The following is a 17922-nucleotide window of genomic DNA, read 5'->3' as shown; positions in this document are numbered from 1 at the left end:
TTCTGGTAAAAGGGTGTTGGCTGAAGTGCAGACATGTTTATCCAGTCATTGTCCCCCAAGACCCCCATCAGTGGCACCAGAGAGCCAGCATGCATACAGAGGGAAATGAGGCGGTGATGTCATCTATTATTCATTGTTCCTTATTCTTTTTTTCTTCTTCTTCTAGTGTGGCCTCTTTCTCTCAGATCAGCATTGTGTGCTTACCAGAGCCGGGCTCCAAATCAGAGTGTGATTCGCTGCCGTAATGAGTGAATTTAGCCTGTACAACTAAGAGTTCTGATTCATTGCAAACTGAAATGGTTGGAGAAATAAAACTTCGACCTTTAAGAATCATATTTACATTTATCTAAATAAATAAAAAGTGTTACATGTCTATGCAATGCTGTTGAGAGAAAATATGTTCATGACATGATTGATCAAAATTGTACAAATAAAAACCACGATAAAAGAAAACACCAACTCAATGTATTCGCTGTTGTACTTTTTATTAGTCTTTATTCTTTTTCCAGAATTTTGAAGTTTTAATCCATATAGTTTTCCATCGTAATAGTGCAAATTCTCAAAATTTGTTAACACTGACATATGAGGGTCATTGGATAGCTTAGTGCAGAAACAACAAAGATGAAGTAAGGCTAGTAAGTCTTTAAGAATCCTCTCTGCTCGCGGCTGTCGTGGAGTACAGCGCTTTCTTATCCTGAGAGGACAGCTGGTACATTATGCCAGGCTGTTGACTCGCATTACAGAAATCACATTGTACCATTACACACACTACGCCCTGCAATCTTGTTTCATTTCTGTGAATGCATGAAGGTGTTTTTGTGCACTTCGTGTTTAATGTCGCTGTTCATCTATTTATATGGCGTCACTACTTTTTTATGTTTTTGGTTTAGTTTTACATGGTCTAAAACATCATTGGACAAAGCTGTTACTCATCACCAGAGGACCAGGAATCCCCTTCATCAACAGAGTCATCAGACGGGACCATCTCGCCTCGCTTTGGCTGTTCATCTTTTCGTTTATCATCCCGGCCTTTGAGGACGTCCATCTCTTCTGTAGGATTTCCATTTGCTGCTGGCATTCCCTCCGTATCTTTCCACTCCTCTCCAAAGACTATGGCCTGGTTTAAGTCTACAGTCTGGGCAGGGTCAAAGGTAGCTGCCATCTCAACTTTCCCTTTGCTCCAGAAATCCTCCTTCAAACTAGTGCTGAAAAAGCTATGAATCTCACTTTTCTTTTCCTTGGACTGAAATTCCTCGTCCTCTCCTGAATTGTTGCTCTCAAAGTCCATCACAGTCATCACTTTATCAGAAAAGCTCTCCTCTGTCATTTCGAGATGTTCCTCAAATTTTCCAAAGATATTTTCCGCTACACTTGGCATTTTGTTTGGACTTCCCAAATTCTCAATCTCATTCACCGGGAAAACGCCTGAATTTTCATCCATACTTGCTGCTTCTGGAATGCTCGTGCTTTTGCCCCAGATGTTAGAGTTATCCCAGTCATAAATCTGAGAGGCTTTAGCTTCTTCAGTGGTCTTCTCTTTACTGAGCACTTCTTCAGGCACATCGTTGTTGACAGAGACAGAATCAGCATTAGAGACTCCATTAGTAAAGGTTAATGGCTGCTCAGTGAGAGTAGCCGCTGCTAAAAGGCTTGTATTCTGAAAGCACTGGCTGGCATTTGGAGATTCATCTTCTGAGCTATTGCACTCTTCCTGGTCAGAGTTGGGAATGTCTGATGGCATGATATTTGGCTGACTGTTTATCTCGCTTTCCAAAGAATGACTGTCGATCAGATCTATTTCGGTGTGCATGGACACATCCAGAAGATTTTCTGATTCTTTGGTTGTAGCTGCATCTTGGAACATGGTCAGAGTTTGTGAAGTTTCAAATGAGCTTTCAAGCTGTTCGACCTGAGATGTTTCGGAAAAGGAGGGTGGATGGTCTATGTCGACATGTTCTTGACTTTCTAACGAATTGACTGTTTCATACTCAAGCTGTTCAGTGTGTATATGCTGGTTTTCAGTCAGTTGTGGATTCTCATTTTGCTCATAAACCTTGACATCATGATCCTCATCTCTCCTCATCTCTCTCATATCATCATCAGTATCTTCTTTTGGGTTTTCCCTGGGCTCAATTCTTGGCCTTTCTTTCTCCAAATCCAAGCTTTCATGGACTCCAGAGCCACTCTGTATAAGCGTCATGCATGCCCTATCATCATCTATTGCATGTTTAGAAACAGCGTCTTCTGTCATCATCTCTCCAATGACGTCCATGTCTGGTTCTTCTGTGAGATCCTCCATAGTGTTGAAGCGTTTTGAGGCGCTTTCATTCAAATGGCCTCCGTCCACTCCTTCCTTCTCGTCCTCGCTGTCGCTGGTCTCACCAATGAGGTGTGAGGCTTGCACATTCCCATCTGTTTCCTCATCACTCTTATACTGGATCAAGGGCCGAGGGTCTGCTATTGTGTTCTCCTGACTATAGCTGTCACACTCACCAGGATCAGTTCTCCATGAGGCCGATATGTTTGGGGAGTCGTCGTCATCACCTCGGTTCTCGGGTAACTCGGATTCCTCAGGTAAAGGACAGTCTTCATTTACTGTCTGAACTGAATGGGCTTCAGCTGGCGTTACAGTCTTCTCTATACTCTCCTGATGATCAATATTCTTGGGATAATCTACACCTCCATCCTCTACAGAACTGTCTCTCTCAATCACTTCTATCTCTTCTTCTTCTCTTTCAGTCACATTTTCATCTTCTGTTTTATTCTTCAGTTCAGTTTCAATGCTCATTTCACCCTCTTCCTCTACCTCAGACTTAGGGCTCGTCACATTCATCTCATTCTCTGGTTCAATTTCTTCCTGTCTATCCCACTCATTGATTGAATCAATCTCTGCCTCAGTTTCACTGTTCATTTGCTCTGTCACTTCCTCGCTAATATTGCTCACAATGTCCTGTTCATCTGCCCTCGTCAGATCTTCATTTGCTTCTTCCTGATGGCTAAAATCACACAAAGCTCCTTGCTTGAGGAACGATGAAGCCAGTATATTGGAGTTTGGACTGATATGGCTGGATGTTAATGTATCATTATCATCTGTATCTCCATATGCAACTGTATAGCTTTCACTAATGTTCTCTGATCTTACATCCATCTCAGAGGCATCATCTTTTTCATCCTCTGCCATGGTTTTATTTTCTTCCCAAGTAACCTTAGGTGCGTGTGAGATCCGGGCCATTTCGACAGACACTTCCTCATCCTTCCCTTCTTCTGAAACTCCTGCAGGATCTGTGAATGGACCGGCCCAGCTTTCTGTCTCTGGCGTTTGGGACAAGCTACTTGGTTGGTCAGCTGACACACTTATGAATGCAGATTCATCAGTTTTAGATTCAACCATCTGCGCTTTCTGGAACTGTTTTGGTTCGTCCTCCACCTTGATATCATCTGGTTTGAGCTGTGGTTCTGGTTCTGCAGCTGTTTCGGGGAGAGTTGATGCGATAGCCATGTCTTCATGTACTTTCTCTCGCTGTAAATAATACACAGACTCCTCAGCAGATTTCTTAGACTCCTCTGAGATATGAACCCCTGTCTTTTCTGGCACTGAGATTTTGGTTGGCGTTCTCTGTGGCGTCCCTTGAGTCCATGATGGAGTTGCACTGGTCAGCAGAGTGCGAGAGGAGGTGATTGATCTGTGACTTGTAGACACAGTATTGCTGAAATGGCAGGAAGCCGCAATGGTCTGTACGGTTTGGTGGGTCCCAATGGGCTTTGAGATTGCATCTGTAACTAGAAACAAGAAGATGGTGAGACAGGCTTTGTGACATAGACAGGGAACAAGCTCTGTAAGAAGACTATTTGATTAAGTCTACCTTTGACATCATCATATCTATTTTCTGAATCCCAAATGTTCTTAATTTAATGTTTTACAACAACAATAAAGTTCCATTTGTTAACATTAGTTAACTGCATTAGTTAACATGAACTAACAATGAAAAATACGTTTAAAGCACTTAAAAATCGTAATGTTAATTTCAACAATTACTAATTATTATCAACAGTTGTATCTATTAATACTATTAATAATATTTTTACAGGAAGCACCGTCAAAGTATTTTAGTCATGAATCTGTAGTCGTAGCGCATTGAGCTCTAATATTCATTCATCAAATATGAGCAGAATCACAACAGAGTGGCTCATGCCCCTATTATGTCTCATCCCCTGATAACTATGACGCTATTGGAACAAGTGTGGTTGACTGGAACAGATAAAGCTCCAGATAGATGGAGATAGTCAGAAACAGACATAGACCCTTGATCTGCCTCTCAGGGGAGTTATCGGAATACACACTAGTCCTAGACTGTTAGTGAGTCGTAATGGAGAGGTATTGATCTTCATTATGCTTTTCCAGGCCTGCATTACTGGAAAGTGGAGCCATCTGTTACAGTGACCTATGGGACTAGCACAGGAGGTAGTTTTACAGGCTTTGACAGATACCCCACCATGCAATCAGTACTAATCATTTAACCAGCCCAAAGCACAGCAATATTTAGAGAAAGGGGATTTGTGTTCCAAAATCCCAAATTTGTATAGGCTGAATTGTGTTCACCGTACAGTAGTATATATACAATATAGTTGTATATTGTGTAACCAGTCGTTATACTTAAAAAAATAAAAATTGACCATTGCTCAAATAGCCCTCATTAATAAAGAAAACAAAATTAAATGGGAAAAATATTTATTTATAAAAAAATAAATGTTACCTGCAGAGTTGGTCTTGTTTGTTGTTGGTCTGTCGATTCTCAGGCCCTCGCTGTCCAGCAAAGCTCTGGAAAGAAGCAACAGAACACTTTCTTTAATGTGAGGGGTGGGCTAAATGAGATGGAGTCATGTTCTTGAGCTGCAGTCCTGTGCCTTGTTCTGTTGTTATGCAAATAGTATGTCAGATTTGTCATTGTCAGCCCATCTGCAGGATTCACTCATGCATCAATTCATTTACCTCCTGCACGCAGTATTAAACAATTGCAAGGGTTGGACTTTACAAATGTAAAGCACACTGTTAGTGTAACAGGCGATCCTGCAACAAAAGCGTCAAACAAATGTGGATCTTAAATGTATTCATATGTAATAACAAACATGTTTCTTAAAGTCTTTTGGGAGAACTCATGTATACATTTCTCTGTACACATTTCTTATATTTAAAACCCATCTAAGTGTCTGCATGTAATACAAACCACCTTCATTAAATGGAGGTCCATGAAATGAGCAACAGCTAAAATGTTGTCAAAATGTATTTCTGTCCGCCCTCAACAGACATAAATCGGACCGATCTGAAGGATGTTTTTGAATGAATTACCCACCCCCCTGTTTCCCTGCCCCTCCTCCAAGCAGATGGATCAGGGTCAGTGCCGGGTGGGAAATGGAGAGAGTCTATTCGGATTGCCTGATCTAAAGTTACCCCTCTCAGGGTGCCTGAAATGCTTTTTAGAGCCACTGATGCATGATCATATTAGTTGGGCCTCCATAAGCTACAAATCCTGAGTGCATAGGAGAGGCTTTCCACTCTGGCATCCCATTATCAAGTGGGACGACTTTTCAAAAGCTACATGCATATTTTACTTCATGTAAAGATGGTTCTGAAGATGGTAATAATAAGGGAAGGTTGTGTGTTTTGCTGTTGATGATGATCTGGATGACATTGACATGTACCTGTATGTGGCCACCTCCAGTCCAAGAGACATCTTCACCTGCAGCAGATTTTGTCTGTCCACCATCATGCTGTCTATCTGCTGCCCCAGGCTGTCTTTCTCCATCTCCAGAGCATCTACTTGAGCCTGCACAAAATCATGAGCCATGTTTTCTTAAAAATCTTTGATTAAAGTGAAGAGATCGTGGAAAACGGCATCATTAATATCATGCTGTTAAAGAAACCCATATAAAATCAAATGGCTCTGCTATACTGTTCCAAACCTGTATGAACTTCTAAATCTTCGGTGAAACACAAAACACTGCTTTTTGTCCAAACAGTGCAAGCTGTGTTTAGTGTTGTTAAGACTTCCATCATATGAACAAAACCAGTCTTCCACAGAAGTAAGAAAATCATACAGATTCGAACCATATGAGGGTGAGTAAAAGATGACAGAAGTTGAACTGGTTAAGCAACAAAGTCCATGAAAGTCTCCTCTTACCTGAAGATGTTGAAGCTCCTGCATCTGTTCTTCTCTCTGCTGCACTACATGTTTCTCCAGCATCTGTCTCTTAGTCTTCGTACTCTCCAGCTCCTTGGCCAGATGCTGAACCTGATGCTGTTTCTCTCTCTTCTCCTGGTGAATCTTTGCCATGTTAGCTTTGGCCTGGTTCAGACTTTCCTCCAGACGTCCAAGCTGTCTCTGATAGTTGCTGGTTGCCTCCTGCCAGGCTTGAGCTGCTCTGTGGCTGTACTCCTGTCCCAGGTCTGGGATGCTGGTAGTTTGAGTGTGCTGTGGGGCCATTAGGACTGGCTTTGTCTGTTTCAGAGAGGCCTGCATGGTTTCCATGTTCTCCTGGTGGACTTGCATCTGTAGCAAGAGGTCTTTCTCAAGTTGTCCAACCTTCTCTCTAAGCCAAATCTGAGCCCTACGCTCCTCTTCCAGCTCCTTCTTGCTCTCCATGAGTTTTCTCTGTGCTTCAGCCTGTACGGTCTTCGCCTTCTGCCTCTGAATACTCACCATCTCCATATCCTCCATCAAGTTCTCCACTTCCAGCTCCACATGGTCTTTCTTCCTCCAGGCCTCCTCCATCATCCTCCTGGCCTGGCTGAGAGCCTCTTCTTGAGCTTTGCGCTGGCCTGGTGGGTCTCTGCTGCTCTTGAGAGTGTGGATCTCCTCTCGCAGAAGCTTGTTCTCCTCCTCCAGAAGCTTCACGCGGCCCAAGTACGATTCGAGACGCTGGTTCAGCTCCAGCATCTGGTACTTTTCCTCCTGAAACTGTGTGAAGGGCTGTCGGACACCCAAAAGCTCCATCTTAGAGTGGGGTGAAGTGTTAAATCACACTAGAACTGTGCACAGAGGCTGTGAAGGTCTTTGTGGCTGCTAAGTGATTCTAATGACAGGCTCGAGGGTGAGGTCTGGACCACAGTCCCAGTGCCCAGCGGCTGAATGGACAGGGGAGGGTAAGACCCTCCTTTCATAGACAATGAGGAGGGGGAGGGCGAAGGAATCGAGGAGGAGGGGTGGATGGACAGAATGTGCAAAAGCAGTGATGTAATCTGAGGAGTTAACTCTCCCACTGCTGGATTACATACAAACCAGTACAACTTTCTTTCTCCGCGTGGAACGCAAAAAGAGATGTTAGAGACCTGACGACCTGAGTCAACATGCAGTGCATCTTTTTTTCTCCATACAATGAAAATAAATGATCACTGAGACTGTCTATTTGAAACATCATGAAGGAAAATAATGACAGAATTTTTATTTTGCTGACCAATATAAATCTTGTAGTTTCAGATATTGTCGCATTCATTTCCTGCCCCCTCTTGTGGCAAAATGATCACAATACATCAGACCAAAGTAGTATTTTTTTCGCATGTTAAAGAGAGTGTTCCAAAATTTTATCCATTTCAAAGGAAGATATTTTGAAGAGTGTTTGTAACTAAACAGTTGTGGGGCACCATTTAACAGGCATTCTTTATATTTAAAAAATTCTTGTCAAAAGATTGTTTAGCATTTAGCAATGCAAGGGGATACAACCCTCATTCTTTCATCTTTACATTTTATTTTCAAAGCCTACATGAAATAAGCAATATTTGCTTCTTAAAACTAGTGGCAAACACGTTACCCTGTAATTATAAATGAAATCCTACAGCTTTGAGATGCACATATTCCTCAACACGCAAATCTCAAACACATTGATGAAATCTGTCAGAACCATATGACAACTAACTACCACATGTTTTCTTGCTGGAATGCCTTCTGAGACTTGCACAACATTATGCAATGTGCATTATTCAGATGACTCAATTTGAAAAGTTGGGACAACATGCATTTTGGACAAGTTTTGAACACATATTTGAGCATTTGATAAAGGTAATGAAAGCAACTTTTGTTAGAAATATGTTTAGAGTACTGTTCAATAAACTGACTAAAAAAAGTTCACTTATTTACATTTGTTAGAAGAACTTTTGGCAAGCTGGATTTTTACAGTGTAAATGTATAGTTTAAACATTTGGCTAATTGTGCTTTGGCACCGAAAATTATTAGTTTGAACAAGATTAAACTCAAAACATGCGCAAAATCCATGACATTTCTGACAGAATAAATTCCTTTAAAAAGCCAACCCTGAGATTAATTTAATAATTGTTTAGTAGTTTAAAACACAACGGTGTGCTTTATGTAAAATTATTCATTATTGAGTTATAATCAAAAAATATTTTCAAATGTAAATGAATACTAAAATTCACATGACCAGACACAATTCCATTTTGGCACAGTGTGATGCCATTGCATTTACCAAACTTCCTCTGACAACTGAAACCACACACCATATCCACTGTTATTTCCCAATTCTGAACATCCCTAACCTCTCTGTGCAGTCTGGCTGACAGATTAAATATCATATGCTGTTTGATCCAGCAGTGTTCTGTAGATTGTGAGGGTAAGCAGGTGCAATGGAAGACGAGTCATGCTATTCATCAGTTATCTTCAAGCCATTCGACAAAGAGAAATCTAAAGGTATGTTCAGATGTTTGTTTTTGTTTTATTGTAGTTTTTTTTTTACATTTAACCATTATGTTAACAACTTTTCCCCTGTTTACTGGAATACTTTTTAGAGTAGTTGTTCTCTTTTTGGATGATCAGAATATGAATGAATTAATGCTTGTCTGATTAGTGCGACAGTCAGATGAGTTTGTACTGTATGGAGAGGTGAAAAGAAAACAATCTTCAGAGGAGACTTCACATACTGAGATTACAGGTTAAGATTATTCACACACACAAAATGTATATTTATACAAAATTCATATCAACTGTTAAATACAGTATATCACAGTTTTATAATAAGTTTTTTAATGTTTTAACTAAAATATTTTTAGTTACACAATTACTATAAATATATGGCGTTCAAAAGTTTGGGATCGGTAAGATTTTTAAAAGAAGTCTCTTAGGCTCACATGCTGCATTTATTTGATATCTGTTATTTGATATTATTTTATCTGTTTTCAACATTGATAATAATAATGAATGTTTTTTGAGCATCAAATCAGCATATTAGAATGATTTCTGAAGGATCATGTGACACTGAAACCTGGAGTAATGATGCTGAAAATTCAGCTTTGCATCACAGAAATACATTATATTTTAAAATATATTCAAATAGAAATGTTTTTTTTTTTTGGGTGAAAAATCGTACGATCCCAAACATTTGAACAGCAGTGTGTGTGTGTGTGTGTATGTATATATACAGTACACACACACACACACACACACACACACACAATAAATCATGTATGAGAAATATGAGATGGCTGTAAAAAATAAATCCACATTGTTTATCCTTTTAATATTTTATTCAAAAATTATTTTTAAATCGAACCTTTCATTGAAGTAAAAAAATAGGGGGGAAAATCTAATTACAAAATAAAAGTTTTTCTCCAAAACACGTTGGCCACAATTATTGGCACCCCTAGAAATTCTTAAATCTTATATAAGAAGTAGCCTATATTCCCATTCATATTTTAAAAAATATACTATCATATGCTTGCACTCTTGGACTCAAACTTGTCTCATTCTGGTTCAGAAAAAGAAGCTTCCACCCCAATCTCTCTGGTGTATAGACGAGTTTCAGTGTTTCTGGGGCTGCTCTGTTTCCTCCTGCTCGCTGCATTAACAGCGGTCAGCATTTTCTGTAAGCATTAGCTTATTTATTTATTTATTTATCCATTGTGACATTCATATACACAATACCAAACTTACCATTCAATCCGACTTTTGGATGTTGACATTTCTGCTGAGTTTAGTTCCAACCCTGTGCAAGGAAGCTCAAAGACCTTGATGAACAGGTCTGGTTTCACAGACAGGGTTTAGATTAAGCCTGGATTACGCCTTAGATCAATTTGGGCATTTAAGTAGCTTTTATAAACGTGGCTTAGAAAAAAAATATTACAATGGCATGGACATATTTTAAGATATGTTTCAGTTAAAACAGCTCAAAAATGCAGTTTAGTCTGGGACATAGGTTTATGCCAGGTTTGTGAAACCGCCATAAGCGTATTTATTAAAGAGCTAGAACTCAAATAAAAAAAGGGGAACCTTGAAGAAGTAATTGAGTCACTGTCGCAACCTTAAAAATAACCAGGAGAAAATTACAAATTACAAATGTGTCAACAAAAAAGTGAAACAGTGTTTTACGACACCGGAAACTCACGTACCCCACTGTTGTACATCAGTTGCATAATTTCATTCTTTCTTACAAACTGAGGAGGTCAATATGAGCCAGTGGTGTAAATTATAATTAAATATGGCTACTGTCTAAACTCATAACGACAAAAATATCATAGAAACATTGCAGTTGAAAAATTGTCTACAAGTAGGCTACTGTAGATTTTACCAACAACTTGACTTTTTTTGTTTATCTGCTTTGCAGACTACATTCACGTGTCTAAACACAACAATATTCTGGTAAGAGCGGAGCCTGAAACAACATAAAACACTAAAATACTCAGAAATTGCCCACATCTGCTAAACAATATGTAGAGCCAGAAGCATATCTTAACCAGAGGAAATCTCTTCACACAGGCCCAGTACACTAAAGAGAGAGCCGCCAACCTGCAGTTACTGGCAGACAAGGAAGTGCTGGAGCAAGAGACAGCGAGGCTGGCGACACAGGGTCAACAGATGAACAGCACACTGGACTTCATCATTCATAAAATCAGCTTTTCAGGGGATAAATACTGTCAGTTCACTGGGAATGGTAAGCTGTTTTACTGAATCTGGAGTCTGAAGTAGTGTTTTTTTGTTGTTGTTTGTTTTATCCAGCTAATCTGAGCTATTCTCCATCACAGGGGCCCGGTGTACATCCTGCCCTCAAAACTGGATTCAAAATGGCTCCAGCTGTTACTATTTCCATAAAGGAAACACCTGGAATACATGGACAGAGAGTCAAAAATACTGCGAGAAATATGAAGCTCAGCTGGCCATAATAGACAGCGTGGGTGAACAGGTATATAAAACAAAATAAAGTATGGAAATACACAAGAATGTTCACTTTTTCTCTCTCTCTCTTTCCAAGACTTTATGATCAAACTAAAAAAAAAAAGTTTTTCAGTGTTGTATACCATTTCCACAGCTAACAAATCAAACTTGAACTGGAAAGTTCTTCAAAGAACTGTCTTTTCTGAAAAGAGCACCAAACTGTAAACATTTAGTTTAAGTTCTTAAATGTAGACGTTTAGCATCATGAGACCATTGTGATCAACAGTCCTGTTTATTAATGTTCTCATTGTATTATGCAAATTCAGGAATTCATCAATCAGCACACTGAATTTTATTATGATGCATATCACGGGTACTGGATTGGACTCTATAAAAAAATGGGACTCACTTGGGTCTGGACCAATGACGCTCAGCTTGAGAGAGGGTGAGTTTGATTTTTCAAACTATTAACTAAACTTAATTTATTTTTTTATAATTATTTGATTATTTTTACAGTAAGAGCCAGGATTAATGTAAATAATAATTTTTTTAAAGGAATTCATTTCAAAACGGTTTCCTTTTGATAAATCATAATACAAATTCAAAAGCAATTACCTGACGTTTTCCATATTTCCCTTTCAGATTCTGGAGCGATAGGCCCGATGAAAGATACAGCTACTGTGTTTTGTCAATGCCCAGCAAAAACCTAGTGAGAAGCTGGAGATCAGCAAGCTGTTCAATGAAAAACAGATGGATCTGCGAAATGGACGTTTTAACATGGCCAACCTTCCTTCAAGCCCAACAAAACCACAGTGACCCCTCAACATGAACAGAAGTCAATGCAAGAGACTATCTCATAAATCATTTTATTTGCCAGTTCAGTTTGATTTGTTAACAATGTTTCAATGTGCTGACAGACTGACACATTTCAGCTGAATTACATGGAGAAATGACATCTTATTGCACCCTTCATGCCATTAAAAAAAACAGGCCAGCTTTAGTGAGTGAAAAAACACTTCATCCACACAGATCATGCCACGCTATTTTTAAAACAATTCATATATAATAATCACATTTTTATCACTGTGAATAATATGCTATGTAATATGCATTACACAAATGTATTACAAATCAGACCAGTGTAAAGCTTATTTCATGTCACCCTGTTGGTCTCGAGCTTAAACGGTTGATCATGATTTATAAGAATAAATATGAGTGCTGTGTAACAAACACGTTTTGCATTTTGTCATGTGACTCAACTAATAGTCTGAAACGTAACATCTGGTAGAGAATTGATCCTTGTGTTTCAGCGGCACAGATTCTGATCAACTTCCACCATTGTGTTTGTAGTGAGTTAGTGCGTTCACTTTTTGCTCTTTTTTTTCTTCGGCACGGACTCTTCACATTGAACATTCTCTACCACCTCCTCCTGCTCCTTTTTGCTTCGTTTCTTTTTCTTGTTCCTCTTCCTGCTGTTCTCCTGTCCTTCTGTTTGTGTATCTGTCATCTGTGCTTCATTGCCAGTGTCCTGTGTCACTGTCATCACACTAGTTGAGTCCTCCACATCTGCGGACGGAGAGGTTTCATAGAGGTCCATGACGGATTTCTTTTTCTTCTTCGAGACATTGTCAGAGGTTTGTTGATGCTCAATACTGCCCTCCTGTGGTTGTTTGCCGAGTGCGTCTGTGGAAACCTCAATGATCTCATCTGTGCCAGCTGTCTCAGCAACCACCTTGGACCGTTTCTTCTTTTTCTTCTTCTTGTGAATGCTGTCACCCATTGGCAGATCTCGTTCCTCTGATGTGTGCGTGAACGCTTCATTCACGTCTACGCTGCATTCTCCATTAAGACCATCCTCAGGTGCTTCTTTTTCTTTGCGATTTTTCTTTCTCTTCTTCTTTGGCTCAACATCTGTGATACTATCATCGTTCACAGACACACCATTAGAGTCTTTCCTCTTTTTGGGTTTGCTATCCTCAGTGTCATTGCTTGAAACAAGGACCTGTGTTGTCATCTTATCTTCATGGATATTATTCTCAGAGGGTCCATCCTGCCTTTTTGATTTCTTGCGTTTTGTTTTCTCTTTAATATCTGGATGTTCCGCGGGGTTTAGACAATCTGTGCTGCTTGTGGATGTTTTAGCAGTGTGGTTCTTCTTAGCATACTTGTTCATGAACTCCTGCTCCTGCTGCTCAAGCCGAGCCAGTTTGGCACTCATGGTAAGTCCATGTCTGGCTCCTCTATTCACACAAACAAACATAAACACATATATTAGAGCTGTACGGTAAATCGTTAAAAGGTCACGATCTCGGTTCAAACACCCGTGCTATCTCATTCCTAAATGACAATGATTCGCTGGTGTTTATTAAATCTGTGACAAAATCACACCGAAACATTCAAATTTGCGTTTGTGTGGCTGCTGCTGAGCCACAAAAAGCAGTTATTATGTATAGGCATGAAACAGCTTCACCTGTCTTTTCAACCATACAGTATTGTTATTTCTGTGTTACATATATTCATATTCTTACAGAAGTACTAGAATAAAAGTTTATATCTCGGATATAAACACTAATGTCTATGGACAAGACAAAAATAGAGCAAATCACCTTTTAAAAATGTGGCACTTCAAAAAATTATTTAATTGATTACATCGTTGCGCCACCAGGTCGCGACAGGGGACAGGTAAAACATTTATTTGTCATTGAATCATTCATTCAAACCTTTTTTATTTTTTATAAATCAAACATTTTAAACAGACTGCAGAAATTGTCAGAACATCTAGTAAATTACATGTTTTATTTAGTTTCACTGTTAATTTAGTCTGTTCAGAATCGTGGGAGAATCACAATCTTTGTATAAAAACAACATGATTCTACATTTATCCAGAATCGTGCAGCTCTAATAAATATATATATATATATATATATAGAGGTCGACCGATTCATCGGTTTTGCCGATTAATCGGCACCGATAGTTGACTGGTGGAACTATCGTTATCGGCAAAAATATATACCGATAGTATTTCCTGGTTGCGTCCATTGCTGGAGCGGCTGAGAAGCGCGCGCTGTCATTCATTACACAGTGTAAGAGCTGAGAAGGGTCTGCTGGCATGATGCAGTACAAGAGCGGCCTCTAGAGGTGTAATAAAAACTCGTGCCTCGTGTTGTTTATTTCGACACGTGATTCTGCGTGCTGCACTGAGAGCACATGCTGCGTGGAGAGCGCTGACATCAGACGCGCGTTTAAAGCACCGACAGCTCAAATGTATGTATACAGTACATTTTGTCATATCATTATAAAGTGATTAATTTGTTGACTAAATGCTGCATTAGTAGAGAAAGAACAGCACAACAGTATGTTTGTTTGCCTTCGAGGCTGAGAGGACGCTAACCTCAAGCGGTTAAAACACTGACAAACATAAACGTGAGTCCGACCCGAATGTTTAATGTCACAATTGTTACCCTCTATTTGTATTAGTTCATATCCAGCTGGTCACTTTTATGCATTAAATATGCAGAGAAGTTGCATATTTAAAGCTAGAGACGTAAGCAAACTGATATGTTCATACAGCCGACAGAAACATAAACGAATCAGAAAAGCATTCGATTTCGGTTATTTATTTTTTTCATCTTCACTTTAATACAAATTTTGTTACTTTTTTATTAATTAAGTTGGCTTGAAAAGAACTGTTAAATAGTTACATTTTGAATGTTACTGGTTTTATTTGTTATTTCAGTATTACTTTTTGTTTCAGTTTGAATGAATGTCTTTTATTGACTTAAATATTTATTCACATTTATATCATTTCATTTAGCATGTTTTCATGGTTCAATACAGTTTTATTATTTTTATAATAAAGTTCAGCACTGTTTTACTTGGAGTGTTATGTTTGTTTTTATCCAGTATCAATTTTAAAAACTATCGGTTCATTAATCTGTTATCGGCAAGTATGGCCCAACCTGGCTATCGTTATCGGTAAAATCCACTATCGGTCGACCTCTATATATATATATATATATATATATATATATAAGAAACCAACATATCTGACAGTGTTATTGTTTACTAAAACTATTACAAATACTTTAAAAAAAAATATATATATATATATATATATAAATATTAGATGAAAAACGTAAGCTTATTTTTAATAAATTTATAGTTACCAAGGGAAGATTAAGTTGAGATGAATTACTAAAATAACTCAACCAGAGTTAAAATAAAACTAATAAATTGAAAAAAGCACATATCAAAATTACTAAAATGTAAATGAAAACTGAAAATATTAGTATATAAATACCACAATAACACTAACAATGTTACGCGGTCTATGATTCCTCTTATGACCTGTGTGTCCTGCTTAAATGTGATAGAAAACGAGTTATTGTAGTATTATTTATATTGGTTTGACTAACAAATGATTGTAAGGATACTGTGGATTTGGATGCATCAGTGTAAACTTTATGAGATCAGAGCTTACTTGTGTGCTGTTCGTCCTCCACAAGCTTTTAGCAGATCTGCGTCAGATAGGCTTAAAACAGACAGACAAAACGAAGACAATTGAGCTGGCTGAAAGCATAATTGATCTTGAAATCTAACCAGTACCATTGTGGGATCATTTAAAAGGATCTTTAGTGCTTCTAAATGCAACATACAGAAACATCTGAAAGTGCATGCTTAGTGCAGCAGAACATTATATATAATGATAATATATCACAGAAAGTATTTAATGCAAAAGTATTTTTAAAGGACTGTGTCACAAATCACGATTTTGTCCTACTGGCAGCTCATACTTGGTAGTGGTGGAAAGGTCCAGTTTGTGGTCCTCATCTTCAGAACTGCTGCTATCATCTGAATCAGAGGTCTTTTCTGGCTGCTCACCTGACAGCAGTGTAGCTGACTGAAAATGGAGAAAGACGACTTTAAAACAATTACACAATCCAAATACTCAATTATCGCTCCATAAATGCTTGTGGTATTGTGAAAATATATTGATTGTGTGTGCCGTTTATGGTTTTGCACCTTGACAAAACATCCATAGAGCATGGACTTGGCTTGCTGAGCCTTGCGTGGCTTCTTGTTAGAGATCAATCCATCACTGCTGTCATCTGACTTCTTCACCACCACACCAGTCTAAACCACAATGACAACATCAGATGATAAACATGCCCTCCCTCATTCACTGCTATCATTTTCTTTTATTAAGTTTTTTATACATTATTTACCTGCGCTGTTTCCACAACCAGACTGGATGAGGCTTTGTTAAAAACATGGTCCCACCAGTGAAAACTGAACTGCTCACCTTCCTTATGGCCCATCTGAAGACAAATCATCAAATATAAATACAAACATAAGGGCTACAACAACTGGAGAATTAAAAAAGATTACCTAAAACCAGAAGGGTAGTTTACGTGACCTGCAGTAAGATATGCTATACTTAATCTACAACTGTGTTTGACAGCATGTCTAATTTCTGTATACATGTATATACATGTACATTCTGTATACATGTACATTCTGTATACATGTACATTCTGTATACATGTACATTCTGTATACATGTACATTCTGTATACATGTACATTCTAACTACTGTATAGTTATCATTGTATAATATTACTATATAATCTCATATTAAGAAACTTGCATCTAAGAGACTGTAAACTGCAAGAGCTAAAGGGTGGGTTAGGATGATAAACCATATGGTAACTAAGGATAGAGCACCATATTCATAATTATTGTTAACAATATATATATATATATATATATATATATATATATATATATATATTTGTGAGTGTATATATATATATGCATGTATAGGTAGGTAGAGAGAGAGAGAGAGAGAGAGAGAGAGAGAGAGAGAGAGAGAGAGAGAGAGAGAGAGAGAGAGAGAGAGAGAGAGAGAGAGAGAGAGTTTATGAGTATGCCCATGTTGTCAACTACCCACTTCATTATTGTAATTTTCAACAACCCAAAAAAAAATCTCTCACTCACCCCTCCTTTACCATATTTAATTTTGACTTTAATAGCCTCCGAGATGCCATTCTCTGATCTTCCTAGACCTTTACCTAAAACACAACAGTCCAAACATTAGACATCAAACAGATTCAGGTGTTATTACATATGCTAAAGAAGCCCTAAAATCTGTTCTGAATTCACCTTTTTCCCATCCGTGTCGCAGAAGCTGCTCCTCCGCGAATTTTAGCCCTGTACTCTTTTCTTTGACCATTTCTGCCATTTCCAGAACAACTTCTTAGAATCTGAAAATGTGAAGCAGTGTGTAAAACAGATTAGGCAATATTAAATATGCGTTAATTCAGTGCAATTTTTAAATCTGTCAAAGAACTGTAAATCCAATACAACATTATTAGGCTCGTACCGCAAAAAGAGGTAAATAAGCAATAATCATAATCGCTAACACGCGTTCAACAAGAGAGCAGCCATGACACCAGCTAGGTAACTATGGAAAGGGAAAAGGGTCATTGCTCTCGATTAACGAAACGCGTTCGGGATTTTTAATGCACACACAGAGAGAGAAAGTTTGACAGACTCATAATAGATTTCAGAAGTAACGGCCATTTGGCTATTTGGTCATATTCCAGATTGACGATGTCAAGATTCATTAGGCTCAAATTGGGACAGAATGGTTGGGAAGGGAGCATGAAGATTAATTTCTACACATGAATTGGCACATCTGAGTACAGACCTTAAAGTCATTGAAAGTATTTGGGGTGTGCTGGAGTAGACTTTACAGAGTGCTTGA

The 17922-nt window shown here is 38.5% G+C and overlaps 3 protein-coding genes across 5 annotated transcripts; 1 reads left to right on the top strand and 2 right to left on the bottom strand.

The window, feature by feature from the left end:
* Positions 1 to 470: 470 nt before the first annotated feature.
* nes (nestin) lies at positions 471 to 7129 on the bottom strand. Of its 2 annotated transcripts, none has more exons than XM_079626203.1 (4): positions 6180 to 7129; positions 5701 to 5825; positions 4755 to 4819; positions 471 to 3780 (listed from the first exon to the last, which is right to left on the bottom strand). In XM_079626203.1, exons 1-4 carry the CDS (start codon positions 6990 to 6992, stop codon positions 926 to 928), a joined length of 3858 nt encoding a protein of 1285 aa, XP_079482329.1. In that variant the 5' UTR covers positions 6993 to 7129; the 3' UTR covers positions 471 to 925. The 2 variants fall into 2 exon arrangements, with proteins under 2 accessions (XP_079482329.1, XP_079482330.1); XM_079626204.1 differs by having other exon boundaries at positions 471 to 3774.
* Positions 7130 to 8559: 1430 nt separating this feature from the next.
* Positions 8560 to 11985, top strand: LOC307005856 (C-type lectin domain family 2 member D-like; the record flags this gene model as incomplete). 2 transcript variants are annotated; one of them, XM_079626354.1, is made up of 8 exons in its annotated part: positions 8560 to 8699; positions 8857 to 8940; positions 9763 to 9870; positions 10609 to 10643; positions 10761 to 10935; positions 11027 to 11184; positions 11483 to 11601; positions 11799 to 11985. In XM_079626354.1, the coding sequence occupies exons 1-8, from the start codon at positions 8636 to 8638 to the stop codon at positions 11983 to 11985; spliced, it is 930 nt and encodes a 309-aa protein (XP_079482480.1). In that variant the 5' UTR covers positions 8560 to 8635. The 2 variants fall into 2 exon arrangements, with proteins under 2 accessions (XP_079482480.1, XP_079482481.1); XM_079626355.1 differs by lacking the exon at positions 9763 to 9870.
* A 372-nt stretch (positions 11986 to 12357) lies between these two features.
* Positions 12358 to 17812, bottom strand: gpatch4 (G patch domain containing 4). Its single transcript, XM_079626353.1, has 8 exons — positions 17539 to 17812; positions 17319 to 17419; positions 17154 to 17227; positions 16382 to 16474; positions 16179 to 16289; positions 15950 to 16056; positions 15637 to 15687; positions 12358 to 13396 (listed from the first exon to the last, which is right to left on the bottom strand). Exons 2-8 carry the CDS (start codon positions 17395 to 17397, stop codon positions 12520 to 12522), a joined length of 1392 nt encoding a protein of 463 aa, XP_079482479.1. The 5' UTR covers positions 17398 to 17419; positions 17539 to 17812; the 3' UTR covers positions 12358 to 12519.
* Between the last annotated feature and the right edge of the window lie 110 nt (positions 17813 to 17922).

This window comes from Phoxinus phoxinus (assembly GCF_949152265.1).
Source record: "Phoxinus phoxinus genome assembly, chromosome: 10".
In the NCBI taxonomy this organism is placed as follows: domain Eukaryota; kingdom Metazoa; phylum Chordata; class Actinopteri; order Cypriniformes; family Leuciscidae; genus Phoxinus; species Phoxinus phoxinus.
Note: the sequence above shows the minus strand (reverse complement) of the source record. Positions and strands in the feature narration are given on the sequence as shown.

Bases quoted from the DNA above. Each gene is read 5' to 3' on its own strand.
- nes (XM_079626203.1), bottom strand. From the start codon at position 6,992: ATGGAGCTTTTGGGTGTCCGACAGCCCTTCACACAGTTTCAGGAGGAA. The intron at 4,820-5,700 runs GTACATGTCAAT...GCTTCTTTCCAG, and splicing joins CTGGAGGTGGCCACATACAG to AGCTTTGCTGGACAGCGAGG. The intron at 3,781-4,754 runs GTAACATTTATT...TCTTGTTTCTAG, and splicing joins AAACAAGACCAACTCTGCAG to TTACAGATGCAATCTCAAAG.
- gpatch4 (XM_079626353.1), bottom strand. From the start codon at position 17,397: ATGGCAGAAATGGTCAAAGAAAAGAGTACAGGGCTAAAATTCGCGGAG. The intron at 17,228-17,318 runs GTGAATTCAGAA...GTTGTGTTTTAG, and splicing joins GCGACACGGATGGGAAAAAG to GTAAAGGTCTAGGAAGATCA. The intron at 16,057-16,178 runs GTGCAAAACCAT...CTCCATTTTCAG, and splicing joins TCTATGGATGTTTTGTCAAG to TCAGCTACACTGCTGTCAGG.